The sequence below is a fragment of the Mesoplodon bidens genome, assembly GCF_964165515.1.
Source record: "Mesoplodon bidens genome assembly, chromosome: 2".
Classification (NCBI taxonomy): domain Eukaryota; kingdom Metazoa; phylum Chordata; class Mammalia; order Artiodactyla; family Ziphiidae; genus Mesoplodon; species Mesoplodon bidens.
Genome location: NC_138177.1, coordinates 154,727,043 through 154,742,088, shown reverse-complemented (window position 1 = coordinate 154,742,088; position 15,046 = coordinate 154,727,043). Strand labels below are relative to the sequence as shown.

Below are 15,046 nucleotides of genomic sequence, written 5' to 3'. Positions count from 1 at the left end.
CATCAACTTCCCCCTGAAACCCAGCTTTACTGCACAGTCTTACTTTCTGAGCCAGGATCATGGCACAGTGTTTGCCCAAAAGGGGAGCTGGTAAGAATGCCGGACCAGTCTGCATAATTTCCTACAAGTACCTCACTCATAGGGATGAGGGCGGACATGCAGAAGGGCAGAGAGGTGAGGAACTAGAAGGCTCCATTGGGTGACGTGTATGACATGGAGCCATGCCTGGAGCAATGTGGGTCAGCAAAGCTGGTGGTTCAGCTACAGGGCAGATGTGGCTTGCTTCGTGGGTGTGGCCCGTCGGGGTGTCTGCGCCACACCGTAAGGCACGTGGGCGGCCACTGTGCCCATCTCCTGAGCCCCAGCCACATGGAACATCTGGTCATCAAAGAAAATATGTGGGCGGATCTTCTCCAGGAGGGGGCCCTTGGGCGCTCCCGCAAGGAACAGGGCCTCATCCGTCTCCAGGCCCCAGCTGCGCAGGGTCTTGAGAGCCCGGGCTCCAGAACTGGCTGCACTGCGTGCCGTCACCAAGTAGGTACGGATTGGACACTCCAGCCGCAGGCCCTTGGAGTAGAACTTCTTCTGCAGCCTACCCAGAGCCTCCAGAAAACCCTTTAAGGGGCCCTATGAGAAGGCAAAGGAACACTGTGAGCTCACCCATCTCCCAAACATTTGCCCCCTCCCCTGCTGGGCTCCTACCTATAACACTAGGATCTTGCTGTTTGGGGTGGGAAAGCTTCTCAGGATCTCTAAATCTCTCAGTTCTGCTATGCCTGCTCAGGCCACTGCATGCATCAGTTGGACTGTAGGTCCCTATGGCAGTCTAGGTGTCCATACTGCTGTGATTGGGGATGTCTGCATCAGAAAAACCATACCAGGGCTGTTACTATAGCAGCCCACCAGGTACATGGGTGTCTGTCCTGCAACTCCGTCAAGTGTGGCCTTTGTGCTCATCAGCAGGGAGGATATTAAGAATATTTAGTAACTATGGCATGGGCACCCTTCAATCAGAATGGACTCTAGCTGGGACAGACAGACCAATGTGTCACTGCCCAATATCAACCCTGCCCCTGGGGCAGGTGAGTGGCTCAGGGTGTCGTGCTCCAGCTCTGTAGGGTCAGGGAAAGGATTTACTCTTTACAGTGCCTGGAGCAATGAAGCTTCATGAGGAGGTGTGACTAAAGAACCAGAGGATGATGAAGAAGAAAACTGTAATGCAGCTGGAAATCAGGAAAGGTGGGTTTCTGATCTTGGAGACCCCTCACTTGCTGGGTGACCTGGGGCAAGCAGTGCTCCTCCTGGGGCTCTGCCTACCACTTACTGGAAAAACTGTCCTGCTCTGGATTCCCAAGGATTTCAGAGGGAACCAACAAGAGAGAAAGTGAAATGATTACTCTGGAGTCATAGCTGAGGCCTGCTGAGCTCTTGGAGAGAGAGGCTTTGGGGTTATTGAGCACCAAGATTTTTGTTAAAAGCACAGATAGGAGCTCCCTGGAGGGCTGGAGAATGCCACTAGCTCCAACCCCAGGGAATTTCCACCAGCTCTAGGGCGTATTGGGCTCTCAGTGACACCCTGAGCAGTTTAAGGGTGAGTGAGGGTCTCTGAGCCCCTGGCCAAGGGATGGATGGCAGAAGGTGTGAAGGGCTGGAGTGGCCCAAAGCAGATGGGCTGCCCAGACCCCACACTAGCTGGATCTCCTTGCCCCAATGAAGAGCACCAGCCCAGCTCTTCCTTTCCTCCAGTGAGGGAAGCAGGGACTTCTTGGGAGGATGGGATCCCTCTCAGAGTGGTGGGGGAATCTCTCAGAGGGGACAAGCGTTCCAGAGAGAGGATGGCAGCTTCAGAGAGAGAGCATGAGGCCTTCAGAGTGGGATGGGGACTTTAGAGATGGGATGGAGACCTCAGAAAGAGGATGGAGGCTTCAGAGAGGAGCTGGGAGCTTAGAGGGAGGATGGGGGTTTCAGGAAGGGGATAGAGACCTACACTTGATTTTAGCCAATAGGCTGAGAAGCGATGGGGATGGAGACCTCATAACGGAGCTGCAAAGAAGAGGTAGGGGCTTCAGAGAGGGGCTTAGAGAGAGAATGTGGGCTTCAAAGGGGGGATGGGAATGCAGTGAGCGAGATGGGAGCTCAAAGAAGAGGTAGAAGCTCACTGAGGGGACCCAGGGATCGGGTGAGAGGGAGGAAGGCTGGAGGCCTCGGGAAGGGACCCGGCTGGATTCTGGGCTGAGCTTGGGGTTTGGTTCTGGGCTGGAGGTTCCAGCCAAGGGCAGGTTCCGGGGAGCTTCCTTGCTCCACTCAAGGGTTCCAGGGAGTGTGTGGAGCACCTGGGCCAAAGGTTTGTTCTCGTGGGCCTTCTCATGCTCGAAGAACCTGTCCAGCCCGTGGGCCTTCACGATGCGTTCCGACTCATCTGAGAAGAGCACAGCATCCCCATCGAAGGCCACCCGCAGCTGACTCTGGGATACAGCCACATCCCTGCTGGGGCTGAAGATGGTGGCGGCTGCGATCCCTGGGCAGAGAAAGGCAAGCATTGTCTGCTTTCGTCTAGGTAATAGGGCCCTGACACCTGCCTCAGCTGCCTGGGGGCCAGGAGAGGGCTATCTCAGGCTATCCTTGCCCTGCTTGCCTCACCTAGGACACAGGGGCCGGCTAACGAGGGCTAATATTCAGAATATTTCAAAATGGGCCAGTAAGAATGGATAGTGGCTGTTGCTCTGAGTAGGGCTCTGAAGGCCCCAGCCTACGCCAGGGTTTCCCTTTTAGTTGCTGCTTTGATGGAAGGTCTGGGAGGTGTCCCAGGGAACAGGGGGCACTCAGAGGACTCAGGGCAGGAGCTATTTATCAATCTGCATGGGGGAATTTCAACACTTTAATATCTAGTAAGTTCATGCTGGTATGGACCAGACAAACATCAGTCCTGGATGGAAGGGAGGGTCTCCCAGGCCACCACTGTCCTTGCTGGAGTTCCTCACAGGCCCCTGATGTAGATCTACAGGGGGGCTGGGAAGGAGCCCCGACCCTGGCTGGGCCTCAGTTACTCTCTTGCTGTTGATTCTGGCAAGTCCCTCACCCTCTCTGGACCAAGATAAAATTAAGGGTGCTCAGCTCTGTCTGGGGCTGAGATTCTAGGCTGCAGTCTGTGGTGAGGTGGGTGTGGGCACCCCCTCAGTCTGCTGCCACAATGGCACAGACTCTGGGCTTCTCCAGAGGGCCCAGTATGCCTGTTGGGAACCCTGGCTCCAACGAGAACTCACTGGACAACAAAGAGCAGTACCAGGAGACTGGAGACCCAGGCAGTGGGCTCAGCCCATCCCCGATTCTTCACCTCTCCAAAGGCCATGTCAGCCCTGCTTTTTGGGAATCTACGGTCGCAGGCCTGGACAGAGGCAGAGCTTTGGGAGGAAAGAGCAATGCCAGCCTCTCCACAACTTCACTAGCCTGAGGATGTGTAAGTAAGCCCAGGCCCTGGACATCAGGCCAGGCACCTTCTCAGCTTTGCCAGTGCTGGAACCAAGATGAACCAGAACCACTGGACCTGGGGCAGGCCTGCCTCCTGACCATCCCCTGCTCCCTAGCCTGGGCTCAAATTATAGACATATAGACGCACACAGGCGGACCAATGCCAAGACCCCAACCAGAGGGAGTGACATCTGTCTAGGGAAATGGCTTCCGCTTCCTGGTTAAAGAAAGTCTCTTGGAACCCCAAGCAGCTCAGGGGAGTGAGGCATCAGCGGGAGAGAGGCCAGGCTTCCAGGCAGGAGACAGCATGAAAGAGGAAGAGGAAAGTAAACGTATCGTTGGTTGATAAACAAACTTATGGTTACCAACGGGGAAACACTGGGGGGAAGGATAAATCAGGAGCTTGGGATGAACATACACACACTACTATATATAAGATAGATAACCAACAAGGACCTACTGTATAGCACAGGGAACTCTACTCAATATTCTGTGATAACCTATATGAGAAAAGAATCTGAAAAAGAATGAATATATATATATATATATATATATATATATATATATATATAACTGAATCACTTTCCTGTACACCTGAAACTAACACAACATTGTAAATCAACCATACTCCAATAAAATGTCAAAATAAATAAATAAATAAATAACAGTAGCTTTCAGTCTGAGGAGCCCTCTCAGGCAGTGGGGCAGTTCCTCCTCCCCTGTGAGCCTGTCTTCTTCCGTGAACAATAGGGAAACACACCTTGTCAGGAGACTATGGATACCATCCCCAAAACTGCCCCTTGAAAGAGACATGTGGAGGGAAATTCTCTTTGTCAGCACTTGCAGCTGTGTCTCTAACCTCACCTCAGCACTGACCGGCCCAGGTGCTGGAATGCTGGCCATTTCCAAGACTCTACTGCTCAGGCTGGACTAGGTACTGATTTCCCTCCTCATTGGCCCAGAGAAGGACAGAGGCTGCCCATGGTCACACAGGAATTAGAAATCCTACTGACCTGGAAGATTCTTGGAAGGGAGTAGCTTTCTGGACTGTAAGGAGGGTTCCCATGGAAACGGAAGGCTGGGTGATGCTGATGAGTAAAGGCATCCTTAACATGGTAGGGCAGGAGGTGGGACAGTGGAATAGATGGGCAATAAGTGAAATAGGTGAGGCCTTGTTCTCAGAGTTTACAGGACAGGTCATAGGAATTAAGGAAGGTACTCCCCTTCCAGTTACCATGGCAACCCCTACAGCCTGCTCAGAGCTTTAGGACCAGGCTTCCCATCTCTGAGACCCCTTAGCCAGACTCCCCACACTCTCCTTCCCCAGTTTGACTCACCTTCATCGATGGCTTCCTGCACTTTTTCTGCATCAGCCGACAAATAGAGATTGGTGTGATAGGCCTTGAGGTAGCAGATGGGGCTGTTCCCGCCCGTCATGCAGAACCTCTCAATGGACAGGTCTGGAGAGGAGGTAGAGAGTACCCGGGTGATGCCTGGGTCAACCCTCAGGACCTCAGAGTGGTCCCTCCGTGTTCAATGGACGCCGTCTTGGCTCTGAGTGGTGGTGGGGCAGCAGAGTGATTCTCTGAGTGATTTTAGGCCAGCGTTCCCCCTCTCTGAGATCCTCCATTCTTCGACCATGAAATGGGGATGATCACATCTCTGGAGGGGTTGCTTGGCTCACAGTAATATCCCCTTTCAGGGGATCACAGTACTACAAAAGTAGGTCCCAGCCTTGTGGCTCGTGGTCCCACCTGGTCATAGCTGACTGGATAGGGGTAGGCACCTGACTTAAGCTGGGCCAATTAGATTCCCTCCCAGCCTGGGCTGAGAGTCACCTAGTACCTATGTCTGTGCAGGTTGTAAAACTTTGCTTGTTGATAAATGGCTGCTGCTCTGAGCCCACTGAGTTACCCCATCACTACCCCAGCCCCTCACACAGGAGGGTCCACAGTGGAAGGGCACAGCTGGGGTCCTTCAGGACTCTGCCCCAGTACCATAGGTGGTGTCGGTACTGATTCCTCGGTACTTATGTCACAAGGTGGTTAAATATTTTGAATATCACCCCTGCTCCTAACAATTTGAAATTAGGATTTAAAAATGCCAACTGGCCTCTCTTGGTTGCTGAAAACAAGGAACAAGGACTTGTAAACTTGTCAATTTTGGCCATATTCATGAAAAGCAGAGAAACCTAGTTTGAGGAAAGAGAAAAAGAGACAGAAAAAAAAGAAAAAAAAAAAAAAAAAAAGGAACAGATTTGCTGAGAGAAGCATAAATAAGGGCTCATGTGGTCCAGAGAGAAAAAAAAGCCCTGGAGAGATTGCCAGTACTTGGATTCAGGCCTTTGTGGGCCCAATTTCACTTCCTTCCCTGTGGTTCCAAGAGGCACACCTGTAACCTAATAAGAAATCATTTTCGGGAATTCCCTGGCAGTCTAGTGGTTAAGACTCCACACTTCCACGCAGGGGGCACAGGTTCAACCCCTGGTCAGGGAACTAAGATCCCGCATGCCATGCGGCACAGCCAAAAAAAAAAAAAAATTATTTTCTTCAGCTTAGGCTGGATCTGGAAGGTCTATTACTTTCATACAAGAGTTTGGACTAAGACACAAAGTCCCTTCACTCTGACGACTGCACCTGCCTCTGCCAGCAGACTTTAAGGCCTGTCAGCCCCCTTGCAGAGAAAGAAACTGAGGCACAGGGGTAGCAAGTGCCCTGCCCAACCACATAGGGAGTGGGGCCTGTGCAGCGATGTGCTGGAGCCGGCTTGTACCAGCTTGCAAGAGCCGAACGTTAAACATCCAGGGACTTTTGGAGCCAGTTAGATTGTTCAACTGTTGGTAGCTTGACATCAGCCATGGTGGGAATACTTAAACCCTGAATATGGCAATGCTACACAAGCAGGGTTTTGGGGGTTTGTTTTGTTTCTTGAAAGGGCCTGTTTACCAACACCCCTCTGAGCTCGAGGTTCCAGTGGGTTTACCTGCACCCTGCAGAGGTGTGACCCCAACCCCGGGTGTCCGGTAGGGGTCATGTCAAGCCAAAGCCCTCATGCTCACCATAGTGGTTAATGCTGTTGATGAGACGGACGCCCACTTGAGCGTGGTTGTTGGTCACGAGGACAATGTCGAAGATGTCCTCGCTCTCAGGATACAGCTCCCGCAGCCGCCTGTTCACAGCCTCCAGAGCCTGGATGGGAGAGTGGACCCTTGGGCTCAGACCCCCAGGGACTGATGCCTGGAGTTGGTAGCCAGGGTTGGGGAGGAGGGGTGAGTTGGGATCCAACACGGGGAGCAGAGGGGAGGTCCGGGGCCAGGCTCGGGGTGAGGCCAGTGGACGCGGGCTATCTCCTCCTAGTCTCTGCCATTGTGCGCGTTGATTATTGCCCAGGGGTGCCTCACTAAAAGGGTGAGTGGGAGTCGAAATCCAGCTCAGGTTCCATGCACTAAGCTGGTTACCTGGAGTGGGGTTGCACTAGTCCAGAGGATGGGGTGGCCTCTTCTTCCCACAACGCTGTCCACTTGCCAAACTATGCTCCTGTGCGGTGGCATCTGCCCAGAGGGGACCCCTTTTCCTCACTCATACACCCATGGGAGTGCCTTTCTCTAACGCCCATGAAGGCTCTGTATGGCCAGTGGTGGAACTGCCCCTCACCTTGACGAAGGGGAAGGCCGGCCCAGGGCTGAAGGGCTCGTTCTCGTGTTCCAGCTGGTAGTGCACATACTCCTCCACACCCTGCTCCGTGTAGATCCGCTGCTCCTCGTCCATGCGGAACAGGGCTCGGGAAGACACAGCAATGGTGACTGCATTCTGAGGCTTGGGCTGCAGGGGCGCAGGAGAAGGGGCTGACTCTCAGATTCTCTTGAGGCAGGTCTCATGTGTCAGCCCCTCCGGGGACCGGGGACAGGGAGAAGACACAGGTCCAGCCTCTGCCCTAAGGAGCTCAGCCTTGGGCAGGGGCAGACCTAGATCAGGACCCCCTCTGGGCAGGACCCAACTGGGGACTGAGGGAGTTGATGGCTCCCCACGGAGGAGGACAATCTGATGGGAGGCACAAGCCCTCAGGGAGTGTGCAATCTAGCCAGCCATCTGGACTCGACAGAAAAATGAATACAGCGTATGTAGCCAAAGTATGACTGATGCTCAAGACGGTCTCCAGATGGTTTCCATTACAAAATGGGAGCTACATGCCCTTAGGAAGAAGTGGTGCCCAGAAACATGACAATTATATAAGAACATCTATCTCCAGCCCAAATCTTTCTCCTGAGCTCCAGACTCATATATCTATCTGCCCCAGTTGACTATTAGACACTCAAACTCATCATGCCCATGGCTGAATTCCCAGCATTCTCTCCACCGCCAAACCTGGTCCCCTCCCCGCTTTCCTCATCTCAATGCTTGGCACCACCAACCACTCATCACCTAGACCAGAAGCCCGGAAGTCAACTGCAAGTCTTCCCTCTTCCTCCACCCCCTTCCCCCATCAATCAGTCACCAAAACCTGCCAACTCTACTAGAATTCATCCACTTCTTTCTGTCTTCCCTACCATGGTCCGGCCCATCACCATCTCTTATTCCCTCCAATATGTGGTCCATACTGTTGTCAGGGGATTGTTCCCAAATTCAGATCTGATCATGCCCCGCCTTCCCCTTCAGTGGTACCCACTCTTCTCACACTCGGATCGGCAGCCTTGAGTATGGAGTAGGAAGCCCTTCACGACAGACCCTACCTCTGTCTCCACTGTTACCTTCCCATTACCCCGTTTTGCTCAATCTGACCTTTCTCATGTCTGAGCACACCCACCTCCACCTTCTCTGAGCCTTCGCACATGATGTTTCCTTTGCCTGATGTGCTCTGCTAACTTCTATCCAGCCTTCAGGTTTCAAACTACAAGTCACCTCTAGGAAGCCTTCCCTTACCCCTAGTCATGGGCTTGCTACCTCTCCTAAGGATTTCCTTTGTGGTAAAATTTAGCACTAAATTATAATTACTTATTTAACTATTTCTATTTCTAGACAGAGCTCTAGAAGCAGGAACCATGCTTAAGTTCTCAGGGAGCAGGAACCAGGACTATCCTGTTCATTTATTGTATCTGTAGTGCTCAGAACTGTGCTTAGCACATAGTAGGTGCTCAGTAAATATTTAATGTCTCTGAACTTTTAAGCAATATAGTTTAATGAGAGACAGTATTTGCCATGACAAATTTAACATGAACTAGAAACTCCAGTGCAGTGCCCTCATCTGTTCAAATTGCTTGAAATATAGTAAATGCTCAGAGAATATTGTTTTGGTTGATGCTAATTTGACAAACATTTACTGGTTCTTTGTGCCAAGCACCTGGGCTCTGCCTGGGAATGATACTGAGAGATTTGGCTCCTGCCCTCAGAGTCACAGGCTGGCAGGGGAGAAAGACAGGTAAACAGAGAAGCAAAGGGGACTGAAATGAGTGCTAGAACCAGGTGAAAGCAAAGTCTCGATGACAAGTGTTCAGAGCAAGTTGTTATAGGACAGGAGGCGTTTCAGCAAAGCCTTGAAGGAGGAGTGGGGTGAAGGAAGGCATGAGGAGGTGTGCACATACGCCGTGACTTCACAAAGGTGAACAGAGCCCTGTGCATGGGAGCAGAGTGTAGTTGAGCCCAGAAGAGTAGGCAGGTGCTAGATTGCAGAAGCCCTTCTTTCAGGGGCTCGGGAGGGCCTCAGAACTCCTTTGGCGTCTCCAGCAGAATGGGGAGAGAGGAATGTCACCACAGGCAGCAGCTGGACCCTTCATAATCCCTGGGGTCCCCAAGGGACTCACAGACACCCAGAGAGTCCCACCACATCTCTGAGACTTGAGCAAACCTGGGACTATGATTCCCACTTTACAGATGAGGAAACAGGGACTCAAGTTGGGGGCAAGACTCATAAATGGACCTTGCATTCTGGCCTGCTTCTTATAGCCCGCAGGTCATGCACTCAACCCCATTTCTCCTCTCTGGAGTCAAGCCTGGATCCCAATCAGTTGACAACACTGAGTGATGATGACCATGTGACAGGCACTGTGCTGGAGACATGGCAGGGATCACACAGTTGTGATCCCTGCCCCCATGGAGCTTATGATCTATCCCCAAAGCAGAGATTTGTGCATGCTTTAGAAGAGCACTGTCCAATAGACCTTTCTGTGATAATGGAAATGTCCAGTGCTCTCCGTGTGGCTGCATGTGGCTAGGGAGCCACTTGAAATATGGCCAGTGAGACAGAGGGACTGAATGTTTAATTGTATTGAATTTTAAGTTTAATCAATTTAAATTTAAGTAGCCATGAATGGCTAGTGGCTAATGAAGCTTTAGAACCTCAAAGTAGGAATAAAAGACCAGAGTCCCCAAACTCAGGAGGAGGACCTCAGTTTGCATTTGACTTTTATCCCAACCAAGATGGTGTGTGGGCCCAGCAGGGTGAGTATAAGGCATTGGCAGCACAGGTGCCTGTCCTCTGGGGCCCAGCCCAGTAACTCTCCCAGCTGCCAACCGCCCCCAAGTGTCTGTGTGTTCTTGGGCTGGGTACCTCCCAAACCCCTCAGCCACCATGAACCTTCAAGGAAGGAAGGTAAAAATGAAAGAAAAGGGGTGATAGAGGGATGGCCAGGGATGGGAAGGGTATGGTTGGGGGCGTGGGGAGGCCCACTCTCATAAACCCAGGAAGCCTGTTGGCCTTCAGGGCAAGGGCTGAGACTGTCTCGCCCCCTGGGCTTACTGCCCCAGGGCCATGCCCAACACCCCTTCAAGGACAGGGAACCAGCTACCCTCCAGCTTGTTCAGGCAGGTTCCCAAGCCGGCGGCTCCAGCTCAGGCAGCCAGCCAAGGTCTTGCTCGTCACTTTCTGTCCCACAGTCCCTGCCAAACTGCTATGCTCTGGGTCTCCTCCGGCTGACCGGCCCAGACCCCATCCCATCCCACCTCTGGCCACTGCAAAAAAAATACCCCAGCTGCCTTGGTCCCAGGAGTCTCCACTTCCTTTTTTACAGATGGGGAAATAGGCCCAGAGAGGGGCAGACTATTACTCTTGGTCATCTAGCAAAGTCAAGGCAGAGCCAGGATAAGATCCCAAGTCTCTGGTCTCCAGCCTGGCCTCTGTCCACACAGCAGCACCCTACCCCCATATGCCCCTCCTCAATCACTCCCAGAAGACCCCAACCCCTGCTACTTCAGGCACTTCCCTGGGACACTCCCCACACCCCGGCCCTCCCTTTCCAGATCTGGGAGAATTGGTGAGGGGCACCATGCCCTCAGAGCGAGGTTTCTCAGGGCAGGGCTCTCTTTACCCCCAGAATGGAGGGCCCCAGGGCAAGGACCCTGCTTCCCTGCTCAGCCTGCTCTGACTCTGTACAAGTGAGGAGAAGTCTAAGGGCCTAGTGGTCATGAGCTGCTGTGGGAAATATGGAATCCCAGTTGGGAGAGAGAAGCAGTCTGTCTGGGCTCCAGGTGGAGCTGAAGGAACAAGTGAAAGGGGCTGGTTGGAGCTGGGGAGAAGCCAAGCATTTAGACACCCCCTTGGACCTCACTGCAGAGGGAGGCCACCCTGTCACGTGATGTCAGGTGCATCTAGAGACAGTTCTTCCAGAAATCAGAAAGAAGTCCAGATGCCAGACTGAAGCTTGGGTCAGAAAGACCCCCTACCCCAGACCAGGAGCTCAGCTTGGGAACACTGGGCTCCAGGGAGCCAAGGTCCTGCCAGCTCTCCCTGTCTTTCACTGGGTGGGTGGGGCGGCGATTGGGGGGTCCAGCTGATTACTCCTGCTTCGGGGACAGGAATGGAGGGATAAAGGAGGGCAGTCCAGCCCCACCCAGCCTGCCTGAGGAGCTCTCACTGAGGCCAAAGTGGTTTTGCCTGTTGGGCCCAAGATAGGAGCATAGCCAAAAGCTGTTATTTCTAGAAGGACTTAGAGTGAGAAGGGCTGCCGGAGGAGAGAGAAACAAAACAGGTTTGGACGGAGGAAGTCCTCTGACCTCATGCAGTGAGGGCCTCCTATAGGCCTTTGGGGGTTAAATATTTCACTCAGGCTCCTGGGGATGATAATAAGCCTAGGCCAGGCCCTGATGGGGCCCAGGAGGCCCAAAGCCCCCAGAATAGCTTGTAGGGGGAGGGGTTTCTGCAGGAAGGATTAGGGCCCAGGAAGCCATCAGTCTCCTTGCCTCCCAGAGAACAGTGAGGGCCAGGGGCTGACCGAGAGGTCATAACCGACTGGGCCTGAGCTCCCGGGTTCCTTGGTGCTTGGGGAGGAAACAGACTGGTGTGCTCCACTCACTCACCACCCTAGTTCCCAGTGTCCATCCCTTCCTTTCCACCCCCCAGACCATGACATTAGTCCAGCTTCCTCCCCAGGCAGGGACCAGCCTCCTCACCAATCTGCCTGCTACCAGACACACCCTCTCCAATCCATCCACCAACACAGCCTCAGAGTGACCTTTCTAAACTGAAAATGGACCGAGTTAATCCCTTGCTGAAAAGTCCTGCGATAGCTCCATAATGGTTTTCATACTTTTTAAAAAAGTAGGTTGACATTTTATGCAAATGAACTCTTGGGAGGAGCCCCAATATGTAAACCATAGAGTACCATATTTTATTGGCATAAATTTATACTATAAATTCAAATGTATTACATATTCACGCTATATTTATTATCATGTCAACCCGTGAATACAGGAGACCAGTGTGGATTTAAGCTTCATCATCTAGTCAGTTTGTTTCTGTTCCAGTTTGTCTGTTTTTGCGCAGCATTGAGAAAGCCCTGATTCACACCAATAAGTGGTTGCAAACGGTAAAAGCCTTTTTTTTTAAGGTTTGGTTTGTTTTTTTTAAAAAATTATTTTATTTATTTATTTTTGGCTGCATTGGGTCTTCATTGCTGTGCGCGGGCTTTCTCTAGTTGCGGCGAGCGGGGGCTACTCTTAGTTGCAGTGCACGGGCTTCTCATTGCGGTGGCTTCTCTTGTTGTGGAGCATGGGCTCTAGGTGCACGGGCTTCAGTAGTTGCAGCACGTGGGCTCAGAAGTTGTGGCACGTGGGCTCTAGAGCACAGGCTCAGTAGTTGCTGGGCACGGGCTTAGTTGCTCCGTGGCATGTGGGATCTTCCTGGGCCAGGGCTCGAACCCATGTCCCCTGCATTGGCAGGCGGATTCTTAACCACTGCGCCACCAGGGAAGCCCCAGGTACAAGCCTTTTTTGTTTTGTTCTGTTTTAAACTACAACCCTCAGGAGACTCAGCAACGATTGTCAGCAATCTCAAGATACTCTTCTATTAAAACAGATCACAGGAAAAGCTTTACTCTGAGATTTGCTAAAAAGGTAATCAACCTGTAGCATAAGTTAATATGTTGGCAGTCTCCAAGGTGCTAAAATGTCCCATAACACATTTGAGTAAGTTGAGTTTTATCACCTATTTTTACTTGTGTAAAACATAGTTTGAGAAAGAAAGAAAATGAATTGGCTTCACATGTGAGTAGACCTCCTGAAACATGGGGCTTCATGGAACCTAGTTTTAAGACCCCTAACCCCACTGAATAAGGTTCAGACTCCTTAATGTGGCATTCAAGGCCCTCTGTGGGTCTCTGGCATCACTTCAACTCTTCTCCTTCAGATCCTGCATCCTCTCAGTTTCAAAGACATCAGTCATGCTTTTTGCCCAGCCTGTTTCCCTCTCTGCCTGGGAAAGCCCACCTACTCAGGCTTTAAAATCAGCTCAAATGCCACCTCTAAAAGACTTCCTGAGTTGGCAGTCACTCCCGCCTCTATGCTCCCAGTGCTAGGGTCTTTCACCTGAGCACTCACCATGTCCAGGGTCTCTGTGAGCTCCTGAGGCGGGGACTCAGTCTAATTCATTCTCAATCCCCACTGCTGGGCAGGCCTGGAGGTGCTCTGGGGGAATGACTGTTGACAGGGTGGGGCTTATGGGAAGGGTCTCAGGCTGGAGCTCTTTGGAGGATGCTCTGAGCCAGCTTCGATCCTCTATCCCCTTCCCAAGCTCTGAGATCTGGGAGGCTGGAGTGAGCAAGGCCCAGGGACCAACCAGGGCATCATGAATCTGTCCAATGGGGAGACGAGCTGCCTCCTCTGTGTGAATCCCCAAGGGATGAGACGACCACTGAGGTCGCAGAGATGTCGATGCCAGCGAGGGCTCCCCTGTGAGGCGAGCAGAACCCGGAGCTGGGGAGCAGAGTCCAGCGTTGGGATCCCAGAACCAGGGACGCAGAGCCCTAAGTACAGAGAGCAGATTCCAGTGCAGCTCCCTTCTCTTAAGACGCGGGGAACCCGGCACCCCGAGCCCAGGGCGCAGGACCTTGACTCAGACCCCAAACGCAGAGGTTCGGGTCCGGAGCCCGGTGCCCAGATGGCAGAAACCGGAGCGCACAGCAAGGAGCCGGGTTTTCAGAGTCGGGTTACCTGAGCCCGGGGCGTTTCCGCAGGTGCCGCTGACCGGCTTTGCCAACAAATGCTGTCCGCTAGCCCCAGGCTGCCCGCAAGGGGAGGGGCTGGGCCGCGGCCTGGAGCTGGGCCCTGATGACACATGAGGGAGGGGGATCCTGGCGTGGAACCCGAGCCCCGGGATAAAAAAAACACCGGAGCAGAGCTCCAAAAATAAACCCGAGCCCCTGCCAACGGCCTGGCGCATTCTGGTGCTGAGGAGCTGCGTCCCTTCTCGGAGGGGCACCACGGGTCCCTCTCCAGAGGGCTGACGACCCCCCCTCCGGTGACCCGCCCCCTGCCCTCCCCCATACCATGCCTTGCTTTTACCGATTTGGGTTTCTTCTTGGGCGCGAGGTTGTCGTGGAAAGTCTTGGCTTCCTCCCAGCGCGGGGCCGCGGCGGTCTCTGCCCCCGGCCCGGGCTCGCGGGACTCCCGGGGCTCCCCAGGCTCCATGCTCGGCTCTGACCCGGCCCAGCCAGAGCAGGCGGCTGCGGAGAGCGGAGCCGGAGGGGTGGGCTGAGGGAGGGAGGCGCGTCCCGGGCGTGAGAAGGGGGCGGGCAGCGGTGTAGAGTGCGCGTGCGGGCCGGCCGGAGGGCGGGATGGGGCGGGGGGGGGGGCCGCTGGGGTGCTCAGCTCGCCCTGTCGGCAGCCGGTGCGTTGCTGCTGTTGCTGGTGGATGTGTATTTCAGGACAGCTGCGCTCTCCTTCCCCGACCGCCCCACGCCCGAAATTGGGTGGGGAGGGGCGGTTGGACCCTCGGGCTCGCAGGAGGAGGGGGCCTAAGCCGGGCCTGCGGGCTGCTGCGGGTTCGGGATTGCGGGGATCGTGTTCTTCGCAGGAGCTATTCGGTACCGAGAGAAGGGGAGGCCTGCCAACTTTTTTCCCCCGGGGTGGGGATCCACAAAGGAGAAAATGCAAAGCTAGCCGCCCCCACAAAACAAAAGCTAGCCCCCGTCTTTCCCCTCTGATGCCAGGACAGTGGGACCCTGAGCGGCGTCCTCTTCCCTCAAACCCTAGTCCATTCCGCGGAGGGGGAGGAGGTGGTGGATGGACAGCTCCATCCACGAGCAGGAGCCTGCTCCTAGCTGGGGGCACAGCGGAGGGCCCAGCCGGGCAGCTCTTCCCCACCAAAGCAG

General features: G+C 53.6%; 1 protein-coding gene across 1 annotated transcript; it reads right to left on the bottom strand.

The window, feature by feature from the left end:
* Window positions 1–261: 261 nt before the first annotated feature.
* On the bottom strand, window positions 262–14,363 carry NT5C1A (5'-nucleotidase, cytosolic IA; the record flags this gene model as incomplete). Its single annotated transcript, XM_081215045.1, has 6 exons — window positions 262–627; window positions 2,334–2,518; window positions 4,806–4,928; window positions 6,527–6,656; window positions 7,122–7,289; window positions 14,238–14,363. 6 exons carry the CDS (start codon window positions 14,361–14,363, stop codon window positions 262–264), a joined length of 1,098 nt encoding a protein of 365 aa, XP_081071171.1.
* Window positions 14,364–15,046: the final 683 nt, after the last annotated feature.